At 41.1% G+C, this 21,619-nt stretch overlaps 5 protein-coding genes across 6 annotated transcripts; 2 read left to right on the forward strand and 3 right to left on the reverse strand.

Moving 5' to 3' along the window:
* Positions 1 to 1,644: 1,644 nt before the first annotated feature.
* LOC129589290 (electron transfer flavoprotein-ubiquinone oxidoreductase, mitochondrial-like) lies at positions 1,645 to 6,114 on the reverse strand. The gene is made up of 13 exons (XM_055483970.1): positions 5,728 to 6,114; positions 5,513 to 5,671; positions 5,302 to 5,454; positions 4,583 to 4,659; positions 4,440 to 4,521; positions 4,243 to 4,361; positions 4,037 to 4,114; positions 3,759 to 3,971; positions 3,330 to 3,551; positions 3,089 to 3,263; positions 2,838 to 3,020; positions 2,308 to 2,529; positions 1,645 to 2,146 (listed from the first exon to the last, which is right to left on the reverse strand). Exons 1-13 carry the CDS (start codon positions 5,753 to 5,755, stop codon positions 1,983 to 1,985), a joined length of 1,875 nt encoding a protein of 624 aa, XP_055339945.1. The 5' UTR covers positions 5,756 to 6,114; the 3' UTR covers positions 1,645 to 1,982.
* Positions 6,115 to 6,226: 112 nt separating this feature from the next.
* Positions 6,227 to 9,368, forward strand: LOC129589316 (vacuolar protein sorting-associated protein 37A-like). Its single transcript, XM_055484019.1, has 10 exons — positions 6,227 to 6,962; positions 7,118 to 7,192; positions 7,274 to 7,385; positions 7,670 to 7,758; positions 8,163 to 8,289; positions 8,356 to 8,423; positions 8,486 to 8,678; positions 8,758 to 8,920; positions 9,005 to 9,054; positions 9,122 to 9,368. The coding sequence occupies exons 1-10, from the start codon at positions 6,853 to 6,855 to the stop codon at positions 9,188 to 9,190; spliced, it is 1,056 nt and encodes a 351-aa protein (XP_055339994.1). The 5' UTR covers positions 6,227 to 6,852; the 3' UTR covers positions 9,191 to 9,368.
* LOC129589315 (arginine--tRNA ligase, cytoplasmic-like) lies at positions 9,265 to 13,688 on the reverse strand. Its single transcript, XM_055484018.1, is given in 14 exon segments — positions 9,265 to 9,509; positions 9,573 to 9,823; positions 9,930 to 9,988; positions 10,230 to 10,390; positions 10,467 to 10,776; positions 10,778 to 10,812; positions 10,923 to 11,033; positions 11,097 to 11,226; positions 11,456 to 11,639; positions 11,852 to 12,030; positions 12,387 to 12,476; positions 12,727 to 12,912; positions 13,068 to 13,214; positions 13,299 to 13,688. Coding segments are annotated over 14 exon segments (2,001 nt in total). The 5' UTR covers positions 13,347 to 13,688; the 3' UTR covers positions 9,265 to 9,399.
* Positions 13,689 to 13,825: 137 nt separating this feature from the next.
* Positions 13,826 to 18,576, forward strand: LOC129589240 (N-terminal kinase-like protein). Of its 2 annotated transcripts, XM_055483859.1 has the most exons (19): positions 13,826 to 14,072; positions 14,149 to 14,287; positions 14,355 to 14,414; positions 14,489 to 14,569; positions 14,641 to 14,754; positions 14,852 to 15,163; positions 15,258 to 15,413; positions 15,583 to 15,741; positions 15,811 to 15,918; positions 16,123 to 16,236; positions 16,318 to 16,410; positions 16,504 to 16,566; positions 16,656 to 16,920; positions 16,989 to 17,135; positions 17,285 to 17,445; positions 17,508 to 17,600; positions 17,656 to 17,805; positions 17,996 to 18,155; positions 18,220 to 18,576. In XM_055483859.1, the coding sequence occupies exons 2-19, from the start codon at positions 14,171 to 14,173 to the stop codon at positions 18,351 to 18,353; spliced, it is 2,487 nt and encodes an 828-aa protein (XP_055339834.1). In that variant the 5' UTR covers positions 13,826 to 14,072; positions 14,149 to 14,170; the 3' UTR covers positions 18,354 to 18,576. The 2 variants fall into 2 exon arrangements, with proteins under 2 accessions (XP_055339834.1, XP_055339833.1); XM_055483858.1 differs by having other exon boundaries at positions 13,826 to 14,287.
* LOC129589241 (actin-related protein 10-like) lies at positions 18,555 to 21,574 on the reverse strand. Its single transcript, XM_055483860.1, is given in 14 exon segments — positions 18,555 to 18,975; positions 19,163 to 19,367; positions 19,456 to 19,500; positions 19,502 to 19,538; positions 19,596 to 19,678; positions 19,746 to 19,813; positions 19,885 to 19,944; positions 20,043 to 20,143; positions 20,212 to 20,254; positions 20,257 to 20,281; positions 20,337 to 20,444; positions 20,554 to 20,662; positions 20,767 to 20,997; positions 21,169 to 21,574. Coding segments are annotated over 14 exon segments (1,338 nt in total). The 5' UTR covers positions 21,246 to 21,574; the 3' UTR covers positions 18,555 to 18,829.
* Between the last annotated feature and the right edge of the window lie 45 nt (positions 21,575 to 21,619).

Here is a 21,619-nt window from a genome sequence, read left to right on the forward strand (position 1 = left end):
TACAGATTTTTGCCGAAGTGTATGTAATGAAAATAAGTAATATGCCAGTGTCAAACCGCAAACTTGCAAACGAATATGGAACACGAAACATCATGCGTGTATCGGTATGCCGACTGAAGGGCGGGCTTATCCAATAAGCTAATAGACCGTGACCTTGCAGTGCCAATTCAGAAATTGACGCCTCTGTGACATCCTTGTTACATCATCCACAAAAATTAAAATGGCATCGACAGAAGGCTATAATGATTCAACGAACGCCAGCACTTCATGTCTGCAACCTGGATTTTGCGCTGCTAGATGAGTAGCAACAACTTTAAAACTAAAGCCGGAAAAGATTTCAATCAAAAGCGGAAATATTTTTAAAAATTAAAGAATTAGCACATGATAAATTTACCTAATTCTGTGCGCAGCCATATATTATGTAAAAGTTTGATGCAATGCCAAATGAATTCTCTTTAATTAGAAATTGTAGTGTAAGAATGAGGACTTAATTCTGCAATATGGCTGCAATAAATGCAGTAATCGAAGAAAAACGAGATGAAGTGCATTGACGCAGGCAGACATGCGTGCGATACGGGCACGGCCGGCATGCGTAAGCCACAAGGACTTCACATCCATGTGTTAGGTAACCAAATTAATATCGTATATGCCGATGGCGATATCGTTTTTCCGGCGCATACCTATCTTGTTCTCCACATTCTTTAATATCTTTAAAATCACATCGCGCTAGCAGCAATGAGGATGTGATATTTTAATCTCAACAGAAAGATCAGCGGTGCTCTTCTTTCTTTGTTATCCTCTTGCACTGCACAACGCATAACGTGGTCAATTGGTATGACGAACAAACAACAATACGATCACGCAGTAATCGGAATAAACAAACCGAACACGCATTACCAAAGGAATAATGCGCCGACCTCTGGAGAAACATAGGGCCTGTGTACATCGATGTCGTATGTAATGTTTTAGCAGGTCAAACACAACCTGTGTGCTGAGCCACTTGCCCGGGTAACGGTCGTCCGGTGAAAGTCTTGTCGAGATGTTTTCTCATACAGACGATGGTGCTTTTCGTTTATAAACTTAAAATTGCATGCATGTCTAGGAATAGCTTACCATTAATAAACCAACCAAATTTTTTGTTTCAGAAATGTACATTCAGGTCAGCTCTGACAAAATAATGGGTACAGAATCTACTACAATTACTGTACTGTGCGTAACCATAACGTAAAACCTTATGAACAAAATTTTCCAAATTTGTCGTGCTTTGAGTAACAAATCTGTCTAATCTTAAAACAGAAACTTTCCAATCTTATTGATAAAATTTAATGCTGTTCCTTTAACTTCGGATAACGCAAATTGCTTTTCTTAAAAGTGTCATCATCCTAACAAAATTTTTTCGATCGGCTAATCAGGTAACGGCCACATTAGAGGTTACATAACGCCGGACTTAACCGCATCATGGGCATAATCAGGCTCGTGAGAATTACTATTCGAGCGTTACTGCTGCTGAATGACCTTGATGTATTAATATTTCCGTATTAGTTTCATGACTGACCATGAGGTATAAGGCAAGAGCTAGGCACAAGTACATATTCGAATCTGTAATACAATCGTACACAACATTGTAACAGAATGTCCACTACCTGCATGGTTAATCAACTACCGAAACTTAATTTAAGACTTCTCGGACTTAAAAACTACAGTACATAAAAGTAACAACAAAGACACCAGCGTCGAAAGAGCAAATACTGTAACAGTTTTCATTCTTGATTTTTTTCTGCTTGTACTATTTCTGAGAACAAAAATAATTCTGAGAAAATCTCAATTTCCAAACTGGCAGCAATATATTTTTCATTTATTTCTATCCACAAACTCACAAAAAATCTACAGCAACCCACACGATCGATCGCCCATCGTTAACATTTAATCAAACAGATTTCCTGCGTGAAACATCGACCCTCCACAGTCCAATCAATCGGCATTTACATGCCAGAGTATGCCGGTCCTCCACCTGGTTCTGGGGTAACCCAGTTGATGTTTTGACTGGGATCCTTAATATCACAGGTCTTACAGTGTATGCAGTTCTGTGCGTTGATCTGAAATCGCGACTTTCCGGTGGCCTCATCCGTAATGTATTCATACACTCCTATAATCGATATTGTCTGTTATCCATCACTGTACCCACATTATAAAGTTGTTATCAAACATGCAAAACGTTAACCACAATCATCTGTAAAGACTTCGAACACGGTTACATTAACTGTACAACTGATGTACAGATACCTATAACAACTGCCATTTTGTTACCTGCTGGACAAAATCTCGCTTCGGGACCATCAAACACAGGAAGATTCCTGGATGTCGGTACAGAATCGTCGTATAATACGAGATGCGGAGGCTGATCATGGTCGTGGTTGGTGCCGGTAAGGGCAACGGATGTGAGCAAATCAAAGCTAAGCTTTCCATCGGGCTTAGGGTATTCAATAGGTTTGCACTCGCTAGCCGGCTTCAGTTTTTGATAATCCGGACCTTCAATAAATCCACTGTTATCGCCACAACAAGCACTGGGAAGCAATGTGCATTCAAACCATACTCTGATAAAGCCATAAATTTGGGAAACATACTGCTTTCAACCAGATTCATTCTCTTACTGCCCACAAGATGCTTATACCTTTATTATATATTATGATATATGAAAAGCATATTCAAATTTCCAAAATACTGACGCAAAACCGCTAGAACATTTAATACTGCATATGTAAAAGGCATAATGGTGACTACTGCACGGACGCTGCTGTTAAGGTACTTAACTTCTATGTACTTGCTCTACGCCATACCTCCATGCGCAAACGTCCACGGTTCCAAACCACGAAGACCAACATAGAACAATCCAGTGTACGCTAGGCCTCCGTACACTCCTAAAGGTGAATGGAACGAAGGCCGCACATTCCGCGACTTACGCAGCTCTTTCCATACCCAACTGCCTCGCAGACGTTCCTCATAAAGCATCGGATCGGCAGCTGCAAAATGGGTTTCGGAATTACATAAGTTGGGTAACTACTAACCAGAACTTTTCGATTAAAATTACCCTGTGTGTTTTGTTCGGTTTTAAATTCCGGATTGTACAAAACATCGAAAATACTTTCTGCAGCCACCATCCCACTTTTGGTAGCCGTGTGAGTTCCCTTGATCTTGGGCACATTCATAAAGCCGGCATCGCATCCGATGAGACATCCGCCCGGAAAGGTCAATCTGGGTATCGACTACAACATACCCGTATATTTCAAGTAGAAAAATTTTCGTTTCACACGTTGACTGAAAGATAGTACCTGCAGACCTCCTTCATTCAATGCCCTTGCCCCATACTGCAGCCTTTTGCCATTTTCCAAGAAAGGCGCAATGGCCGGATGGTGTTTGAAACGTTGGAACTCCTTGTAAGGATTCAGGTACGGGTTCTGATAGTCCAAACCCACAACCAATCCCAGCGTAACCAACGGTGTACTGCCTTCATTCATATGGTACATAAACGTTCCACCATAAGTATGGCGATCCTGAAAAGCATTCCGTCAGCAAAAAGACAGAAAGCGCAACATACTGGGGCCAATGCAAAGCAGCCGGGACATCTACTGCGAACTTCGAAAAAAAGGTTCATAAAAAACAAAAAACCCAGTGAGTGTAATCAAAAGAAATTCTTAGTAAACTCTAGTTAGCGCATATTAGCGCATACGAGTATACTTGCATCAGTCGCATGCACTTACGAAAGGCCATCCGACGGTGTGAATCACCAGGCCAGGCTCATGCTTAGATGGATCCACTTCCCAAAGTTCTTTCAAACCAATGCCATAACTTTGTGGTTCGGAATATGCACGAAGATTGAATTTGCGTATAAGAGACTTTCCGAGATGCCCGTGGCATCCTTCGGCAAAGACGGTAATTTTGGCATGGAGTTCCATGCCGCGTTGAAAATTAGCCTGCCAGGGCATGCAAAAGTAAGGCATCGCGAAAGTAATTTGCCTTACAAGTCAGACATTTGTACCTTAGGTGATCCATCTTTTTTGATTCCCACATCATTCGTCGCTACTCCTTTTACGCTTCCATCTTCGTGGTACAACACCTGCACGTAGAAGCGAAATAATTAATGCAGTTCAACAGATTTAGGAAGCACTATAAAATTGTAGACGCTCCATGAATGCTAAATTTAATTGTGACGCTCTAGCGCAATAATTAAAAATCCTTTCTAACCTCATATGCCGGGGTTCCGGGGTAAATTTCAACGCCTAGTTCCTCCGCTTGTTGTCCAAGCCATTTGACATAATTTCCAAGACGAACTATATAATTTCCATGGTTATACATCGGAAAGCCTGTGGAAAAGCATGGTGAAAACATATTTTAAGCAGTTTGTAAAAGTACTGCTACTTATAAACTCTAACTGCACCAACCAGGAAGAATCGGAATGGGGATCTTTCCTTTCTCTGTAAGAAAATAAAACCTATCCTTGGTGACAGGGGTATGTAAGGGGGCCTGAAAAGGTAACGGAAGCGGTGCAAACAGGAAGCACAGAGGAACACTGCGGACAGCTTACGCCTCTTTCCTTCCAATCGGGGATCAGCTCGTTCAGCGCATGCGTTTCCAAGCAGGCTCCAGATAAGATATGATTGCCTATTCAAGAATGGTTATCAGCATTCAGCACCGAAACGTCCGAAAGTAACCAAAGTCCTGAAAACTTACAGCGATTATCAAATTCGCCTATAAAGGTTACTTACAAAATGGTTATCCTGTTATTAATTTATCCCGGTGACACGATTTTGAGCATGATATTGCAAACAAGTATTACAAAAAACAAACAAAAACTTAAAAATAAAAAGGTCCATTGGATGTCGTCGTGTCGATTTACAATATTTTATTTTTACAATAGTTACGGTAGTCTGGTACATACGAAATTAGCGAATCAAACATGAAAAATGGAGATGGTAATCGACAACGAAGTTAAAAGAATCTAAAGAAAAACTTAGAAACTAGATTTACTGCAACCGACTGAGACTCTTAACAACAAAATTTATGTACTTAATACAACAAAATAACAACATCACTCATACTTTAATCTCTCAATATGTATACAGCGAGCTTCGCTCAATGATACCAATCAAATGAAGAATTTGTCCCAATTTACATGCGTGGTAATGCTATGAGTGTGTTGTGCACAGTCCCTTCTCATGTAAATTGGGACAACATCACTTCACATTTACACCGAAAAGGCGAAAACGATGTTTTCGATAGCTGAATTGCGGAAATCAGACTCACCAATTTCAGCTGATTTCTCCAAGAGGCACACTCGCACTTCTTGGCCGCGTTCCTGGGCCAGCTGCTTCAGTCGAATAGCGCAGCCCATCCCAGCTGGACCGCCACCGACAATCACCACGTCGGCCTCGTCCGAAACACGCTCCATATCCACGCCTGCCCGCAGCCAACTCTTTGTATAACGACACCAAAGAAGCGTTACTCAAAATCTAACCTTCCCATCGCGGATCCTTGCTACGCGGCCGAGCGGAGTAGTGGGTTGTGATACCAGGGGTCTTGTCGTTCTTCTCCGCTGGCTGTTTGTCTTCTGCTTCGCTGGCGAAGAAGCGCAGGCTAGCAGCACATCGTCCTCTGAACTGGGAGAGGGTTAGGCCTGCATGAGAAAAATGTCGCAGTGCGCATTATCAACAGTGCCCCGGAAATACTCACCGCGCTGCAGGATACTCCGCGACAGCATGTTCGTAATTAAATGCAAAACGTATCGAGGTTTACCTAATAATAACTCTCGCAAGATAAGACAGGATACGAGGTAGTTGCATCAACTTGCACCTCGGCCTGGAATACTACTTACAAAATTACGAGTTATTTAAATTTCGAATTCAGCAAAGCATATTATCTCGAGAGTCGAGACTGAACAGTCGCGTATGCGGTATGATGATCACGCACATAATATATATTTTGCAAAAGTAAATATTAAAATTAATGGTAGCGGGGAGTATTATCAATAATTTAATAGGAGAAAAAGCGCTGTGCAAACAGATACAGATAATTCAAATTGCTTTCGAACTGTGTGTTTTTTTGCAAAAAATACGGAATTTTCTGGGTGTACGGACTACTGAGTGCGTCATAAAATGTACGGTAGGCGGAGTATCGTGTGGCATGCACATTTAACTGGTTTAAACAGGAAGCCAACAGCAGCTATTTTTGCCGTTTTTGATTTTCGCAGTTTGCTTCTGCGACGATGAATATTATAACTCAGAACAGTGCAACTTTTATTTAAATTTAATTTGAAAGTTTTGCTCTTTTTCTTTAAATGATTTATAGATGTCTCTATGATAAATGTATACAGTACTACTGTGCTCGTGTTGACATTTAACAAACTACGAAAGTACGACTCGAACGTTTCCGCTGACAAGTGAGCTTTCAGTTCTTTGACTTCTTTCGGACCAGCTTAGAAGTCGCATGTTGATGCTTGCAGTACCAACAGTGCCTTTTGTTATTTCTAATATTTCATAATCATCGCTTTATCAAGAATTTTGATTATATTTTTTCATTATGCTGAGTTTATCGACGCCTCAATGGCATAGTCTTTCGTATGTGGAATGTGGACGATCTGCGTGCTGGTGAAGTCCCCTTTTCTAAACATTGTGAACTGCTGTTGGATTTGCATAAAGTGATTTACTAGTGAACGACTAGTCACTGGTGACTAGTCTGACGTGTCTGAAATTATTGGTTCTCAATCTCACGGTGGGGATTCCTTAAGAGAAAGACAACGGTTGGATACATCAGCAGCTGTTAGAAATCCTTTACTTTTATTGCGACCACCCTGTCAGAATGTCTTTGTTTTCCAATTTTTGGAGTAAGAAGCCCGAAGAAGCTCAGGTTTCCCCGCACCAAGCTCAGCGTCAGAAGCAGATCGACGCGCTGCGACAGCAACATCGCAAGTATGTTGTATTGTTGTCCAGAATATAGCTGGTTTTCTACGATTACTTAACACATGGTTTGGTTGACATGGAACATGCGGCGTAGCCGATACAAGGCGCTTTTGACCAGCAGACGATGAACAAGTGTCCATTCCTGACGTTTCACTTCATTGCAGCATTTTAGAGGTTACACGTGATTCCTCGTACCGAGTTCCTTTCAGTGTTGGCACACAAACCTTCTTCATTGATATGTGGAGTATCCTCATTTCTCGCCAGTATACAAGAAAAAATTAAGTCAGGAAAATTACGGGTTATGTTTTGTTTGCCTCTAGAAACTTGACTGTGATGTTTCCGCGTGAGCCGCCGATGTTGCGTCTCAATCCACGAGGAACGCATCCCTGGGTGGATCCCAGTGGAATCATCAAGTGGCCCAAGCTGACTTCGGTACGTCGTGGGTAATGTCAGTTAATTCATCTAAATTCCACCGCTACGTTAATATTTTTGCTTACGAGAAGATGTCTTCCGGGATGTCTGCTTGCAGTATGTTGTGTTGACGCTTCTGTTGTTTGTCTTGGTGTTACCAAGAGTATTGTACTAAGTTTGTTTCATAAAAGTCATAGTAGTAATTTTAATATTTGTGATTGTATATACGAGCAAGATAAGGTAATAACACTGTAATTTTCACTTAATTCTCAGTTTCTCCGTAATATGGTTTGTGTTTTACGCAGTTCAACATGCATTCTGACCTGGGACGATTGATTGAGGAACTGGTTGAAGAATTCCAAAGGAATCCTCCCTCAATGCCTAGGGACATACCGTAAGTCGAAACGCCCTGAGGTGACCGGGAAAAAAGCACGTCGGAGATAAGAGTGTACTACCACAGTGAAATGATACACAATGAAATGTTACTCTTCTGTGATATCATGTGTCAACTGGTTTATGCATTTAATAGTCGCTTGCGTAAATCCCGTACATTAGTGTGATATCTTTGTAGTGTTCAATGTCCATATGCTCCAGTCACCAGTGTTACTTATAACAAATTTCTATCTTCGTAAAAAATTGCGGATGTCATCCTTTTTCTGTTTAACGTGACTATTTTGAATTTTGAAGCATTTTTCGTATTCACGGTATCACAATTATAACTACTTATTACTAAAGCTTAATAATTTTCACCTCCTCTTATTGTTTGTCAATAAGATTTCATTGTGTTCTTATTTTTAGTCCTTCCGAGAGCATGCCCAGCTTGTATCCAAATGCCAGTATGAATTCATTTCCGTCTTTCGTCCTACCACCCGTGCCGCGCCGCTCAGATTCCCCAAGCGTATTTCCCACAAACAATATGCATTCGGTATGATTCATTGTGTTTGGAGCTGTGTTTTAGTCAGCAGCTAATTCATTGTTTGTTTGGGTGTAGACATTCCGCCATCAGGAATCGATGTTTAATTCCGTTGGGGATAATTTTCCTGAATTGAAAAATATGAGGTGGTGTCGGCTGCGACGACTGCAGGTCCCAAATAGTTAAGTTTAACTGTGCTTTTCTTTAGCAATGCGGAACTGCAGGCCATACTCGATACCAGGGACGAACAAATTCTGTTGAATAAAATCGCTAAAACCCCAGTGATTGCATCCCTGCGTGATGAGTTTGATCGGCTGTCAGAATCAAATCGTAGGCTGGCGGAAGAGAATTTAACGCGCAAAACTGATATGGAAAAGATAAAGTCAGATCTGTTTGAAAAGGTACGTAAGCGTTCTCTTCTTCTTATGGCTATCGATTTCAAAGGCGCTGTTAGCGGTTGACCTTGGACGACTTTTTTAGTATTCACTTGGTGGTGAAATGCGGCAACAATTCGACGATTTGCAACGGAAACAGGAAGGCGTTATGCGACAGTACGAGCCTTCTATGATCCAAGACCAGCTCCGAATAGCTGCTGCCAGTGCCGAAAATGAATCAGAGGAAACTGCAGAGGATTTTTTAGCTGGTGCGTAGCCTTAACAGTACTTAATGAAACCTCAGTTTCGTTTGTCAAATGTCAAGTTTATTTCATATCTCGTTGGTTCTGCAGGCAAGTTGGATTTGGATTCGTTTTTACCAAAATTTCTCGAAAAACGAAAGGTACATAATACACATTAGCCCGACCATACCACATGTCTAGCTGGTATCCACGTTGTTTAATTTTTAGATAATGCATTCCCGCAGAGCTTTGGAAGACGCTTTGAGTCGCCAGTCACAAATCGGTGCATTTTTTTAGTTTTCACTGGAACAATAAAATATCTTTGTTTGTATTATCGCCTGAAAAAACTGCGTGCATCACGTTTGTAGCTGTTCTTTTTTGATTGTTTTTATTGATTTGACGGCACCAAAGAGCGTTAGCTTTATTACTCTTGAAAGAGCGTTTACTAGAAAACATTAAAAAACTGATGCGTTAATCAGGGAATATATTATTCTGATAGCACAGCTTCACATCTTTCCGACTGGTTTGATCCCCAGAATCTGGAAGCACCGATCCATCACTCCAGCGGTTGCCTCGCATAGAGCCAGACGATGCATATGGATTTTCAGAACTTCCCCTGTTACAAAAAATTTGGTGATCCGTTTTAATCTTCGGCACGAACTTTACTTATCTGTATTACCTGATTTCCTATCCTTTTCGATGCAGTAGCAGTTGTCGTAGAATTCGGTAAACACTCCCGACAGTTGATACATGTAGTCGCACAGCTGATTCATCAACAAGTTATCCATCACGGTTAGCAGCATTTCATGGAACTGAATCAGTTTCTTCGCCAGTTTAAGTTCCTTAGCATGGTCCAATGGGAGTTGCTCAACGCTTTCCACGTATGCCTTTAAGCTATCAGGTGAAACACCGGCATTTCGGGATATCGCTCTGCAAAGATCTGGAGTTATCCACAGAATCATTGTGATATCGCTGTCAGGCTTTTCACTCAAATTAGACATGCAACGTATACGCAATAAGAGTAGACTATACTCACCGAATTCGAGTATATGCGTACAGCAAATACACCGCAGTGTTTCCTTTGTCATCCAGCATCTAACAGTGAAAGAACAATAAGTAACAAAATCGTAAAAATTCAAAAGCCAAGTAACCATGAAGGGTATTCTTAAAAATGTAGAAAGTTTTTGTAAAGAAAAGATATTTCAGTTAAGCAACAAGCAATCTGAGCATTCCCGAAAACCAGAGTCTGTTTTGTTACCAATGTCACGACACTGAATTTAGTTTGAATTTGATATTTATCCATTTCGAATATAATCGAGAGGGCTACACGTCTCACCTTATCGAAAGAGAACACATAATCACTCGTTCGGTTATTGCTTAAATCCGCGTACTTGATGCACCCGTACGCAACAGCATCTCGTGCTGCTTCAAATTCTTCCGTCGTCAAATCCTTATCTCGACCTTTATCCTTCAGTTTTGCGGCAGCACGATTCACTCCTAGCGTTAACACATAGATTTTGGCGAAGGGCACTTTGTACATGCTTCGGAAACAAAATGAGATAATGTTCAGTACCTTCGTCCAAAAGGTCAACCAAGCGAACGGTATCCCCAGATCGAGTCTTAAACTTTTTCTTGTCTTCTCCCAGAACAAGTCCAAATCCGACGAACTGACTCAGTTGTTCAGGTTTGCTGAATCCGAGGAATTCTGCTGCTTTGATGATTAAATTTATGTGCAACTCTTGTCCGCTATCAATCACGTATAGGTTCCTATCACACTTTTCAACTTGTAGTCGGTGTTTGATGCATGCTAAATCCGATGTATCGTAAGTAAATCCACCATCCGATTTCACTATGGTCAAGGGAATCTGTCCTCCAGGAACAAAAAAGAAGCTTTCTTCCTTCTTCTTCAGTCATTTGACCTACGCAAAACAATTCAAAAATTCGCATACTAATTTCCAAACTGAAAACTAATTTGAAAAAAGCGTGACCGAAAAAAATTGTCAATCTACCTAAAAATTTTCAACCTCACCTTTCCCATCTAGCTCTTTCACCAGATCCACCATATGATCTTGATAGAATGATTCACCCCGGTTTTGCAGTTTTTTGCTGGTAGATAGGCGTTCGTAAACCTTCGTGAATTCTGCAGAACACAAAGTCAACGTCAGACTGCCGGAGGAATACAAATATTAAGCGTGATTCCAACCTTGGTACGAAACACTGACGATTAACTGCCATGCTTTCGTGATTTCCGGCACATGGCTCTGCAGCTGCACGACCCGATTGTAGGCTCGCTTTTTAAATTCAGCATCTTCATCAAAACGTTTTTTGGATTCCTTTCAAAGAATTTGAATTAGACATGGAGTGCAAAGGGCAGTACGTGGACTTGGTGAAAGGTTTTGTGACTAGGTTTTACAGAAATTTGTATGTTTTGTTTGCGAAACTATAAATAATCATTGCTAACTATAAATGATTAGCACCCAACACCACAACAAACATTTATTTAAAAGGATTTACGCTTATGAAAATATCACAACATTTTACAGCAAAAAAACACTTTCGTACTTTGTAAAACGCTTGCAGGTCACCAATAGGAGGAGATACCGTCAGATAATCAGGAAACTGTTCTTCCAGATGTGCGATCAACATTCCAAACTGCGTTCCCCAGTCACCCAAATGATTAAGTCGCAGAACATCATGACCAGCAAATTCTAGCATGTTTGCAATGCTGTCACCAATAATTGTGGATCTGCAAAACAACTTGTGGATCTGCCAGCAGTAGTCTAGTCTCGTAAACTACCACTGCATATAATGGCACAAACGTTAGCCATTTGTGTTAAAAGTTTTCACAAATCCTGTATCCTTAGTGTTAGTTCAGCCAGGTTAAAGCGCACCAACATTCTAAAATACAGTAACAATTCTGCGTGTGCAGTCGATGCTGCAGACTACCTGCAGTCTTACCTCAAATGACCGACATGCATTTCCTTGGCAATGTTCGGCGAAGAATAGTCTACCACAACGCGCTGTTTTTTTGGTAGGGTAGGAGGCGGATAATTTTTCTTGACTAAGTCTGTCAGTTGATCCGCGACATACTCTTTGTTCAGATCAACATTAATAAATCCGGCAGGGGCAACTTTACTCTGCAAAATTTCCATAAATTTCAATTTCCAGATCACTCCGTTTTTGGCCATATCGCTTGCAAAATAGGCAATACAATATGTAAGCACATTCATTAAAACATTTTATACACGGTGGAACATAAAACATAAAGCATAAAACTTTCGGAAATGTGCATGAAAACCTTTAGCAATCTGAAAGAATAAAGAAGTTATAGTCTGAATTTAAAAATAAGTACGTATCATGATGTATGGCGGTGGTTATTTTAGAAATGGTAAAAGAAATCTTCAGGCAAGAGCACCTCACAAAATTATGAGCGTGTGCAATACTGAAATTTCTTTGACAGGTAATGCAATTGTTGAAAAATGTTTTTACTTACTGATGCGATCAAGTTATTTTTGGGTAGGTTGTCCAACAATTTTTGAGCGATAAGATTCGGCTTTTCGTTGATTCCTTGTTTTTTCAACCACTGCAAAGATTTCGATTTAGGCATAACTTCGGATCTTTGTCGTATTTAAAAGCTTAGGGGACATGTCACATCGACAGCAACAATATCCCTGAATAATCTTAACCACAGGCACAAGGCTAGGCACGTCATTCAACAATGGAATGAGCACATTCGAAACAATTCTTGCATCATGCTGATATCGATGTTTACGCCGGTTGAGGAATGCACCAACGGCCAAGCCCATCCGGTATGTTATTCATCGAAATCCTACCTGGCAAATTTGCATAGCATCGTTGCACTGGTAATCTCCATGGCGGGGATCACAGGCGTTGACGGCATTGGGAATTTCTTCAATGTTCGGATAGCACGACAAAACCGCGACGTGGAACAACGCTTCCAGTCGTTTTCGGGTGGTATGCGACTCCGCTGAGGCCTGTGATTCTCGGCTTTCTAAGGCCTAAAAATTTAAAATCAGTAAAATGGCAGCAAGTAAGGACTTCGAAGCGCTGTAATAACATCGCAAGAAAAAGATGAAATTTTAATTATTAATTACATTGTAAAGCACTTACAATATTTGACAAAATCAATGTTCAACTAAAAGTGTCGTTGTACCTTTTGTAAATGCGCCATACGAAACTTGAGACGAGCATTCGTATCACTCAGGCTCTCCATATCGCCGGAAGATCCGTCATTTGCTAGAGCGTCCACAGACCTTTTCATATCTGCGACTTGTTGCTCCAGCCCTGCGGTTTCCTTTTCCTAACGTTACGCAAAATCAGAATACTGTACTGTAATTAAGTGCACTGCACAATAATTACGTGCGGCATTAAACGACAGACTCACCTGAGCTAATGTGCGCTCCGCGACGGCTGCTGTAGGCACCGAATCCATAATTACGGCAAAATCATCCAGTGATCAGTGCAAGCGTTCGATGGAGGGATCGTAAGTGAGCGATTCCGGGATGTTTAACTTTTCCACTTCCTGACTTCCACGATCAAAGCGACGAATTAGTTGGCAGCGCACGCACTAGTAAATCAAAGAAGATTGTTTTAACTGCTGCTGAAGTGTTGTTAAGTAACCCTATTCCGGGTCCACGTATCCAACAATAACCGCACGTTTCGCGAAATTCGAAAGCCGAAAACGGAAAAATAAAATATAAATCCTCCGAAAATGGGAACTCTACTAACTCTACTCAAACGATCAGAGTTCCGGCAACGACTTTTATACTGCATCAACTGGAAGACATGACGTACTATGTGTGTAACAGTGTAAGTACACACTACACACCACTACGTCACACCGCACTTGTTCTTTTTTAAAGTACTATTAAGGTACTGTATAAAGTACTGCACAATGCTCATACGTACCAGTTCAAGCTGCACATCTGGTCTGTTTACAATTTGCATGCATGTAAAATAAATAATTCGTTAAAATTTACCAAAAAATTAACTTTTTGTGATTGTTTTCTCTTTAAAAAATCTGTACGGCATACTGTTGGATCTATTAAATACTTCTGCAATTTGCTGCGTAGTTTAAAACTACATATTTATGTCCTTGGAAAGTCGCCACCATTGTAGGATCTCCAATCCACGTTGACAAGCTCTTGGCTTTGATGATGTGATTATGAGTTCATAATTTTACCATCTGGCATCACACCCGTTTTTTATTCTATTTCTTGCGTGTTTACCTCAAGGCTAGTGTAATTTGGCTTGGGAATGTTTTCGTCGATATTCTCGCGAGATCCTATCAAAGCGTTTGAATACGAGGCTCAGGACGTTGTCCTGTCGTATTCTGGATGCTCGTTCTGGACTCTGCATAAAGGGATTAAAAAGGTTTTTGTTCGGCTGGTCGATCCCACAGAGCACTGAAAAAGGGATAAAAAAATTGTGTTTTGTTTAGGGAAGTGGAGAAGAATTTTCCATTTTCGTATACGATGCTCAAAAACAAGGAGAATCATGGGTACGTGCGCTCCTGTTGTCGCTAGTATATGTGGTTAACTTTGCAGCTAGCTGTATAATGTTTTACATGCTTAGTTATCTGCCGCAAAAGCATCCTTGAAGCGATTAAAAACAATGCGCCATCCGAATATTTTAACTTACGTCGATGGTTTAGAGGTATGCGAAAACTGCTTTCTTTTTTTTCCATTAGCGCAAACACAGACAACCTCAACTGTTTTCTTTTGCAGACAGATAAAATTGTTTATATTGTGACGGAGCCAGTAACACCGTTATCCGAATACTTGTTGAAGTGTACCAAGAAAAATGATCATTTATTAGCATGGGGACTTTTTCAAATCGCGGTAAGTTGTATTCTTTTTTTCTGTGTGTAAATGTTTTGGTGTTAGACTTGTCGATTTCTTAAAACTGGTTTCGTTGATCATTTATTCATTGTGACAGAAAGCACTGAGTTTCCTCAATGAAACGGCCAATCTCGCGCACCATAATGTTTCCGTCAATTCGGTGTTCGTTAGCAAAGCCGGCGAATGGAAACTGGGTGGTCTGGATTACGTCACTCCAGCCGAATCCGACTCGGCTCCGTCGCTGAACAGCCTGAAAAATTATGTCGAACCACCGGAATATACGCGCGGTGGAGGCGGTCGTAAGAATGGGGAGAAGTGGTCGACGGATATTTGGGGATACGGCGTCCTTGTTTATCAAGTCTTCAACGGGAATGTGCCCAGCAAAGACGCCCTGAAGCAACTCCACAATGTACATGCGTAATTCGACAAGGCATTGGATTAAGTGTGATTCTGTCGTAAATATCAGTTGGCAGTGCTTTTGATGATTTTTCGCCGATTTTCAGTTACCAGAGTCTCTTCGCCCGCATTATCCATCGTTAATATCGACCGATCCCAGGGCGCGGATTAGTCCGACAGAACTTATTAATCGTTGTACAACGGGACGCGGCTTCTTCCAGAATCCGGTTATCGATGCGATGAATTTTCTTGATGAAGTACAGGTAATGATCATCAGTACAGGTAATGATTGATGAAGTACAGGTTTTGTTAAATACGCTTAGCATACGTTTTCTGTTATGTGTTTGAGCCCCCGTTGTAATGTTTGTTGGTTTGTTCGCTGCTACAGTTGGTCGACTAATTTATAAGTAACTCTTATTGATCTTAATTTAGCTGAAGTCGCCGGACGAGAAGACTAGGTTTTTCGGAAGGCTTGTGGAATTAGTAGAATCCTTGCCAGAGGAAGTGTGTACATATCGAGTTCTGCCACAACTCCTTAATACGTTCGAATTTGGACCAACAGATAACTCAACTCTTCCTATACTGCTAAAGGTTAGGGACAAAGGAGAAATAAAACTGAGCTATCGCATACCCGCAGTATCTGTTTTTGTGCACTTTTAGCTCGGGAAAGGTTTGAAAGATGACGAATACCAAAAGCGAATCATTCCAGTAGTTATAAAACAGTTTTCTTCCACGGATCGCGCTGTGCGGATGCAGCTTTTGCAACAAGTATGCAATCGTTAGTCCTGCTGTGGTCAGCGTTGTTCTGTTATACATTTCGACTCCTGAAATTCTCTATGTACCGGAAATAGGCCGTAATCACAACGACAGACATCAATGGTATTTTGATTGTTGGAATTAAATTGCAGGGCAGCTGACCTGTAACAATATCTTCGCTCTGGGTCAAAAATATGACTATTATTCTTGTTTCAGATGAAATTTTACATTGATCACCTGAGTTCGTCGATTGTAAACAATCAGATTTTTCCAAATGTTGCTAATGGATTTCTTGATACGAATCCAGCGATCAGAGAAGAAACGGTCAAAGTAAGAAAACATCAACATCGCCATGATCTTGTGAAATGCGCATTTATAAAACTGTATTTAAGGCTGTGATTTGCTTTGTAGTCAATTGTTCTGCTTGCTCCTAAACTCAGTTCAAAAAATCTCAACGAAGAAGTGATGAAGCATTTTGCCAGGATCCAAGCAAAAGATGACCAGGTACGAATTTTATGTTACTACAAAATATAGTTCCTATTTGATTTAATATTGTGAAGCGATGGGCAGTAACACACATTTCATTTTTCCTTGTAGGGTGCTATACGAACTAACACGACCGTTTGCATTGGAAAGCTGGCGCCGTGCTTGGTACCAGATGTGAGTTTTTCGTTTCTTAGTTCAATTTTAAAATTTACTGTTTTAAATGTACAGATTTTGACTCTTTTGTTGTGCACTGTACTCCTTAGGTGCGGTTGAAGGTGCTAGTATCAGCGTTTTCGCGTGCCTTGCGAGACCCATTTCCTCCTTGCCGGGTGAGCGGTGCTGTTGGATTTGCCGTAACCTTTGAATATTTTTCGCTGAAAGACGTTGCAACACGTGTGTTGCCGTCACTTGTGTTGCGCTCTGTGGATCCGGAGAAAGAAGTCCGTGATCAAGTTTTGAAGAGCGTCAAATTGTTTATGGATCGCTTGGAGCAGGTCTCCGAGAAACCAGAATTAAAGGATGAAATGGGTACTGAAATACTTCATGTGCGGAGGAATTTGCCGTTGTTTACCTTTCGTATGGATCTGTTTGGTTAGAATCCAAAGTGAACGCTGGCAGCATAAACGTTATCAATACTGCGGCTAACTGGGCTGGATGGGCAGTCAATTCACTTACGGCCAAATTTTACAAAGGAAAGCCGGGAGATCAATCGTCCCAAAGCAATATTGCAGCTAAAGGAGAAGGTGAAATTATGTGATAAGCGAAAGTACTAAGAATCTGCGTTTGTAATTGCCTTGTCTTTATTTCTCCTGATTTTTTATGTGTTGCTTTGATTCATAGTAGTTAATCATGGTAAGAAACACCACTAACTGAAATTGTACGCTCATCGTAGAAAATGGAAATTTGAAATACTCTTCTGATCAGCGCGACGATAGCAAGCTCTCACCCATGCAGCCAATGGCCGCATCTCCCGTTCCATCGGGTGGAAAATCACCCACCGCAGCCTCCTCTTCGGGGTGGGATGAAGGCATTGATGACTGGTCATTTTTGCAAGTATGAAATGAACACTGGCTAATTTATGGGGGCAAAACCCGAAAATTTGTCGGTTGCCACAGGATGCAAAAGCGAACCTCCCCAACGCGCCAATAACGTCACCGGTTAGTGGAAACGCCGACGGATGGGATGATGCGGACTGGAGCACGCCTATCGTAGGTGATCGCAGTTTCTTGGTACGCCATCAGTTACAGAGCAAAATTTCTTTAGAGCGAGGCGGCTCCGAAATCCGGCATCCCCATTATCAAGCCCCCACCGCCTGCGGGTAGTGTTGTCAAACCATCCAGCAATGCGTCGCCGTTCGCTGATTTGAACAATGAAGATATATTTTCCTCCAGAGTTCCTGCTTCCACCGCTAAGGTAAATTTTATCTCCGTTACATAGCACGTGTTGAAATAGTACAACAGATTCAGAAAAAGTCGCTGAATTTTCTGAACCCCATAAAGGGTTTGCTCTGGCTAAGTAGTAGATGTTGTTGTAAGTTTAAACTGATTCGAATATCATAGTTTTGAGCTTGTACATCACGTGTGTAATTCCACTTCGTTTCCAGCCTACTGTTAAAGCTGCGCCTTCTAAAGCGCCAAATAATTCCACGGGAAGGACGGCTACTACGCCGCTGAAGCCGACCACGAATGCAGCCAGCAGTCCCAAGGCAGGTAATCAGACCACCTCGTGGGATTCATGGGACACATGGGATACGACCAAGACTGGTAAACAGTCTATGCAGAATCTGGACTGTGGTGTCAGAAAGGAAAAATTAGCTTTTTCTTTCAGGTGATGCCACCACTTTGAAACCGACCACCGCAACGAAAGGTGCAGCAAAACCTATGAAGCTGACAGCCAAAAGTTGGATCTACTGGAATAAACATTCCGATTCAAAACTTCACTCGTACAACAATTTTAGTTAATTTTAATGGCAGTTTTACCGAATGGGCATACGTTTTATGTTCTTCTGCATTTTATCGTACCGATACGATATTATTGCTGAATTTGTGATTGAGAGGTACATATACAATATTAAGTATTACCAATAATGTACTGGCATATTTATGAGGGTTCTTGTCTTGATTTCAGATAGTTTTTATCAATTTTATAACAGCATGTCTCTCCTTATAACAACTCTTTATTTTCGATGTTTGGCGTATGAAGTTGCTGCGTGGTGTACAAACATGTATCGGAAATGCAAAATGCATCTACGGATTGGCTGAGACTTTACAACACATAACCGGCCACTTAATACGTCCATTTACAATTTTACACAGCCTGCACTTGTTAAGTTTTTACTTGATAACGTTAACCATGATAAAATGTTGAACATCTATGAACGAAAGACAACGTCAAACTGAAAGTTAACACAAATGCACTCATGTTTGTGCAACGTATTCTACCGTACTACCCTACGGTCTTTACCGACGTAGCACCACTCCTTTAACAAATGCGAGGCGTTACTTCCAGTAGCTCGCAGCATGAGATCTTCTCTAGTTATCCAAATGCAATCCGGATAATAATTAGCATGTCCCAGTATGCTACCTGAAAAGACCAAACGAAAATTCGGAGTGTAGAACACCAAGTGCGAAAAATTTTGGGGACTATACATGCGAGTACTGTCTCTTGAAAGTTGTAAACGTTAAGCAGTTAATTAAACAATTCAAACTGAGTCTGCGATCATCCAGAAAATAACTGTCAGGGTAGGTGAAGCAACAAATGCCATACTAACATCCTTTCCATGCCACAATACTGGGAGGAATTTTTTCTGTAGAGATGAACCGAAACGAAGCATTGGGTAACCTGGTGGCATATGGTTCTTCCTTAACCAATTCCGACAATTCCGTGCTAAGGCGTGGAATAAAGTTTCTTATTTCGGCTAATCCACCCATAACCAGCATATTCTGCGTCATCGCTGTTCTTAGATCGACTGGGCACTGCAAAAAAAGTTCGCGTTTAAGATCCTGGAAATTCGACATTAGGTGGTGCTTTTTGATGTAACACTGCGTCTCAACCATCACATACCCGAAGAATACAATCCAGTATCTGCGTGGGAAAATTCTGGCCATCCGGTGTCAGGAGCAAAGTAGGTCTCCATTATTTCTTCTCTAAAATAACTATAGCATGGAAGGTCTGCAGATGAAATTTAGACTACAAATTCTTACACAAATCTCCCAGAAACAACAACCTCATGAACTTGATTTCCTGTTTTCAAATGCAGTCTAAGATCCGGAAAAGCCTTAAATGTCTAGAAAATAACAGAGATGGAGTAAATACTTTTATATCACAATGCACCGACACAGATTATTGTTTACCTCACTATACGCTTCGCCGTTTCTTAATTTTTTAGCCCTTTTCGAAATTGTGCACGGTATCCAGCGGTCTATATTCAAAAACATATTTTCTGTCAGGTAACAACAAGAAGCAGTGACTGACACTGATTTAACCCCGCACCGATCAGATTTTGGGTGAAGTCCTCCATATCCAGATTATGGCAAATTTCAGTTGCAGTTGCTAAAATCAACAAAAATATACATACAGTATAAGTTTAATGTTGCAACCAAACGAAAAAATTTAGTAAATTTTTTTAACTGAACGATGCATTTATTTACCCTGTACTGGAACTACGGAAGGCGTATCTTCCGCATCCGGCACTGAATTTATTAAAGACCGTACAACCTGGAGAGCTTTGGGCAAATCTTGTTCAACATACCTTCAAAAAGACGAACACCCTCAGTGCATCTCATTCCAGAAGGAATTTACAGTATAATAAGTACTTACTTGACAAGTGCACTGAAGCCCATGTGCGGCAGACTCTCCCAAGCCCCACAACAGCGGTGTTCGTACAAACCTGAGGAAACAAATTTCTTGCGAAATGGTCACAGGTTTAAATTATGCAAATTTACTGGAATCAGTCTTGTCGTATTTCCAACATCGATAATAAATCCAGTGTGCAGTGTTCCCAGAGCGGCAAAAACTGTCATGTGAGGAGCGACAAAAGCAACAGATGGCACCTACAATTTCACGTTTCACTTTAACCACGAAAAAATTGTGCAGTTAACGATTAACCACTTTCAGTCGTAACTGCAAGATATCAACTCTAAAAAGCTCCGGTTCACAAACCTCAAAGTGTACGAGTAAAACATCCAAAATAGCTTTTTCCACCTTTTCCGAAACAAAGGGGTTCAGGATTACGAGCACTTTTCGATCCTTTGAATTTGTTAGCAGAATCCTACAAAGGGAATACACAAAAACGTGAGTCCACACAGGCTCGTCATATTTCGAATATATAAAAATTTAAAATTCGTAGGGCTTTTAAATCCAAAGAAATCCAACCTAGAGTAGGCATTCTTGAAAAAGCTTCCGAAGTGCTTCTTGTCGCTCAGCTTGACCAACCCCGACGTCCAGTAACTCCAACTCTCTGCAAAACGCGTCTCCAGAATGTTTACCATCAATATGCAATCGCATATTACTTTGAAAAAAGAGTTTGCACTAACCCTGCCTTCCGCCACTTGACCCAAGCTTGGCACAATTGCGGCGGGCGCAGGTTCGCCAGCGAATCCAAGCCTGTGGCACAACAATGCGGGAACTAACAGGACTGTCCGGTAACATTCTCATGGGATTATTAATGGCGGAACGTTCTTACGATTAGTTCACTATTCGTACTTCATTAACCAACATGCAAGAGCCACTTGGTTTACGCAATCCTCTGCTTATTGTTGTAGTTTGGAAGCATACCGTGTCAATTTCGAGCCAATTTCAATAACCACAGCATTCCGATGCAGAGGAACAGCAAATCGGCCCGGTGATGTCATATTAAGTTCCTGTACCAGAAGAGCAACGAGCCTCCTGCTACAACCGAGCAAACTCGAATACAGAAACGGAGAAACCTTCAGAGAAAACTATTTCACCGCCAAGCTGACGACAATCCTGGACCAAAGCGGGAATATTCAAAGAAGATACCAATAACTGCACCAGTAACCCGCAAATAAACCTTGCCACATGTTAGTCAAAGACTCAAAGCTGAAAATCCAAATAAACAAGCAAAGTTGAAGTAAGTTGCAACTTATAAGTTATAAGTAATCGTTTTTTCGACTTGCATTTTTTTGTGTTGTAAACAGACAGTAAACTTGTAATTTTACCTTGCAAACTCACACACAAATCACGCCTTAGGGCGGCACCAAGGATA

Source organism: Paramacrobiotus metropolitanus, unplaced genomic scaffold (assembly GCF_019649055.1).
Source record: "Paramacrobiotus metropolitanus isolate TYO unplaced genomic scaffold, Prichtersi_v1.0 Parri_scaffold0000034, whole genome shotgun sequence".
NCBI classification, from domain to species: domain Eukaryota; kingdom Metazoa; phylum Tardigrada; class Eutardigrada; order Parachela; family Macrobiotidae; genus Paramacrobiotus; species Paramacrobiotus metropolitanus.

What these genes read in the sequence shown, in the direction of transcription:
- LOC129589290 (XM_055483970.1), bottom strand. Translation starts at nt 5,755, where the DNA reads ATGCTGTCGCGGAGTATCCTGCAGCGCG. An exon ending in GGAGAAATCAGCTGAAATTG is followed by an intron (nt 4,660 to 5,301) that starts GTGAGTCTGATT and finishes ATTCTTGAATAG; the next exon opens with GCAATCATATCTTATCTGGA. An exon ending in TGAATGAAGGAGGTCTGCAG is followed by an intron (nt 3,264 to 3,329) that starts GTACTATCTTTC and finishes GGTATGTTGTAG; the next exon opens with TCGATACCCAGATTGACCTT.
- LOC129589316 (XM_055484019.1), top strand. Translation starts at nt 6,853, where the DNA reads ATGTCTTTGTTTTCCAATTTTTGGAGTAAGAAGCCCGAAGAAGCTCAG. An exon ending in TCAATGCCTAGGGACATACC is followed by an intron (nt 7,759 to 8,162) that starts GTAAGTCGAAAC and finishes TCTTATTTTTAG; the next exon opens with TCCTTCCGAGAGCATGCCCA. An exon ending in AATTTCTCGAAAAACGAAAG is followed by an intron (nt 9,055 to 9,121) that starts GTACATAATACA and finishes TTTAATTTTTAG; the next exon opens with ATAATGCATTCCCGCAGAGC.
- LOC129589240 (XM_055483858.1), top strand. Translation starts at nt 14,171, where the DNA reads ATGTTTTCGTCGATATTCTCGCGAGATCCTATCAAAGCGTTTGAATAC. An exon ending in TCAGAGAAGAAACGGTCAAA is followed by an intron (nt 16,237 to 16,317) that starts GTAAGAAAACAT and finishes TTTGCTTTGTAG; the next exon opens with TCAATTGTTCTGCTTGCTCC. An exon ending in TTCCTGCTTCCACCGCTAAG is followed by an intron (nt 17,806 to 17,995) that starts GTAAATTTTATC and finishes CTTCGTTTCCAG; the next exon opens with CCTACTGTTAAAGCTGCGCC.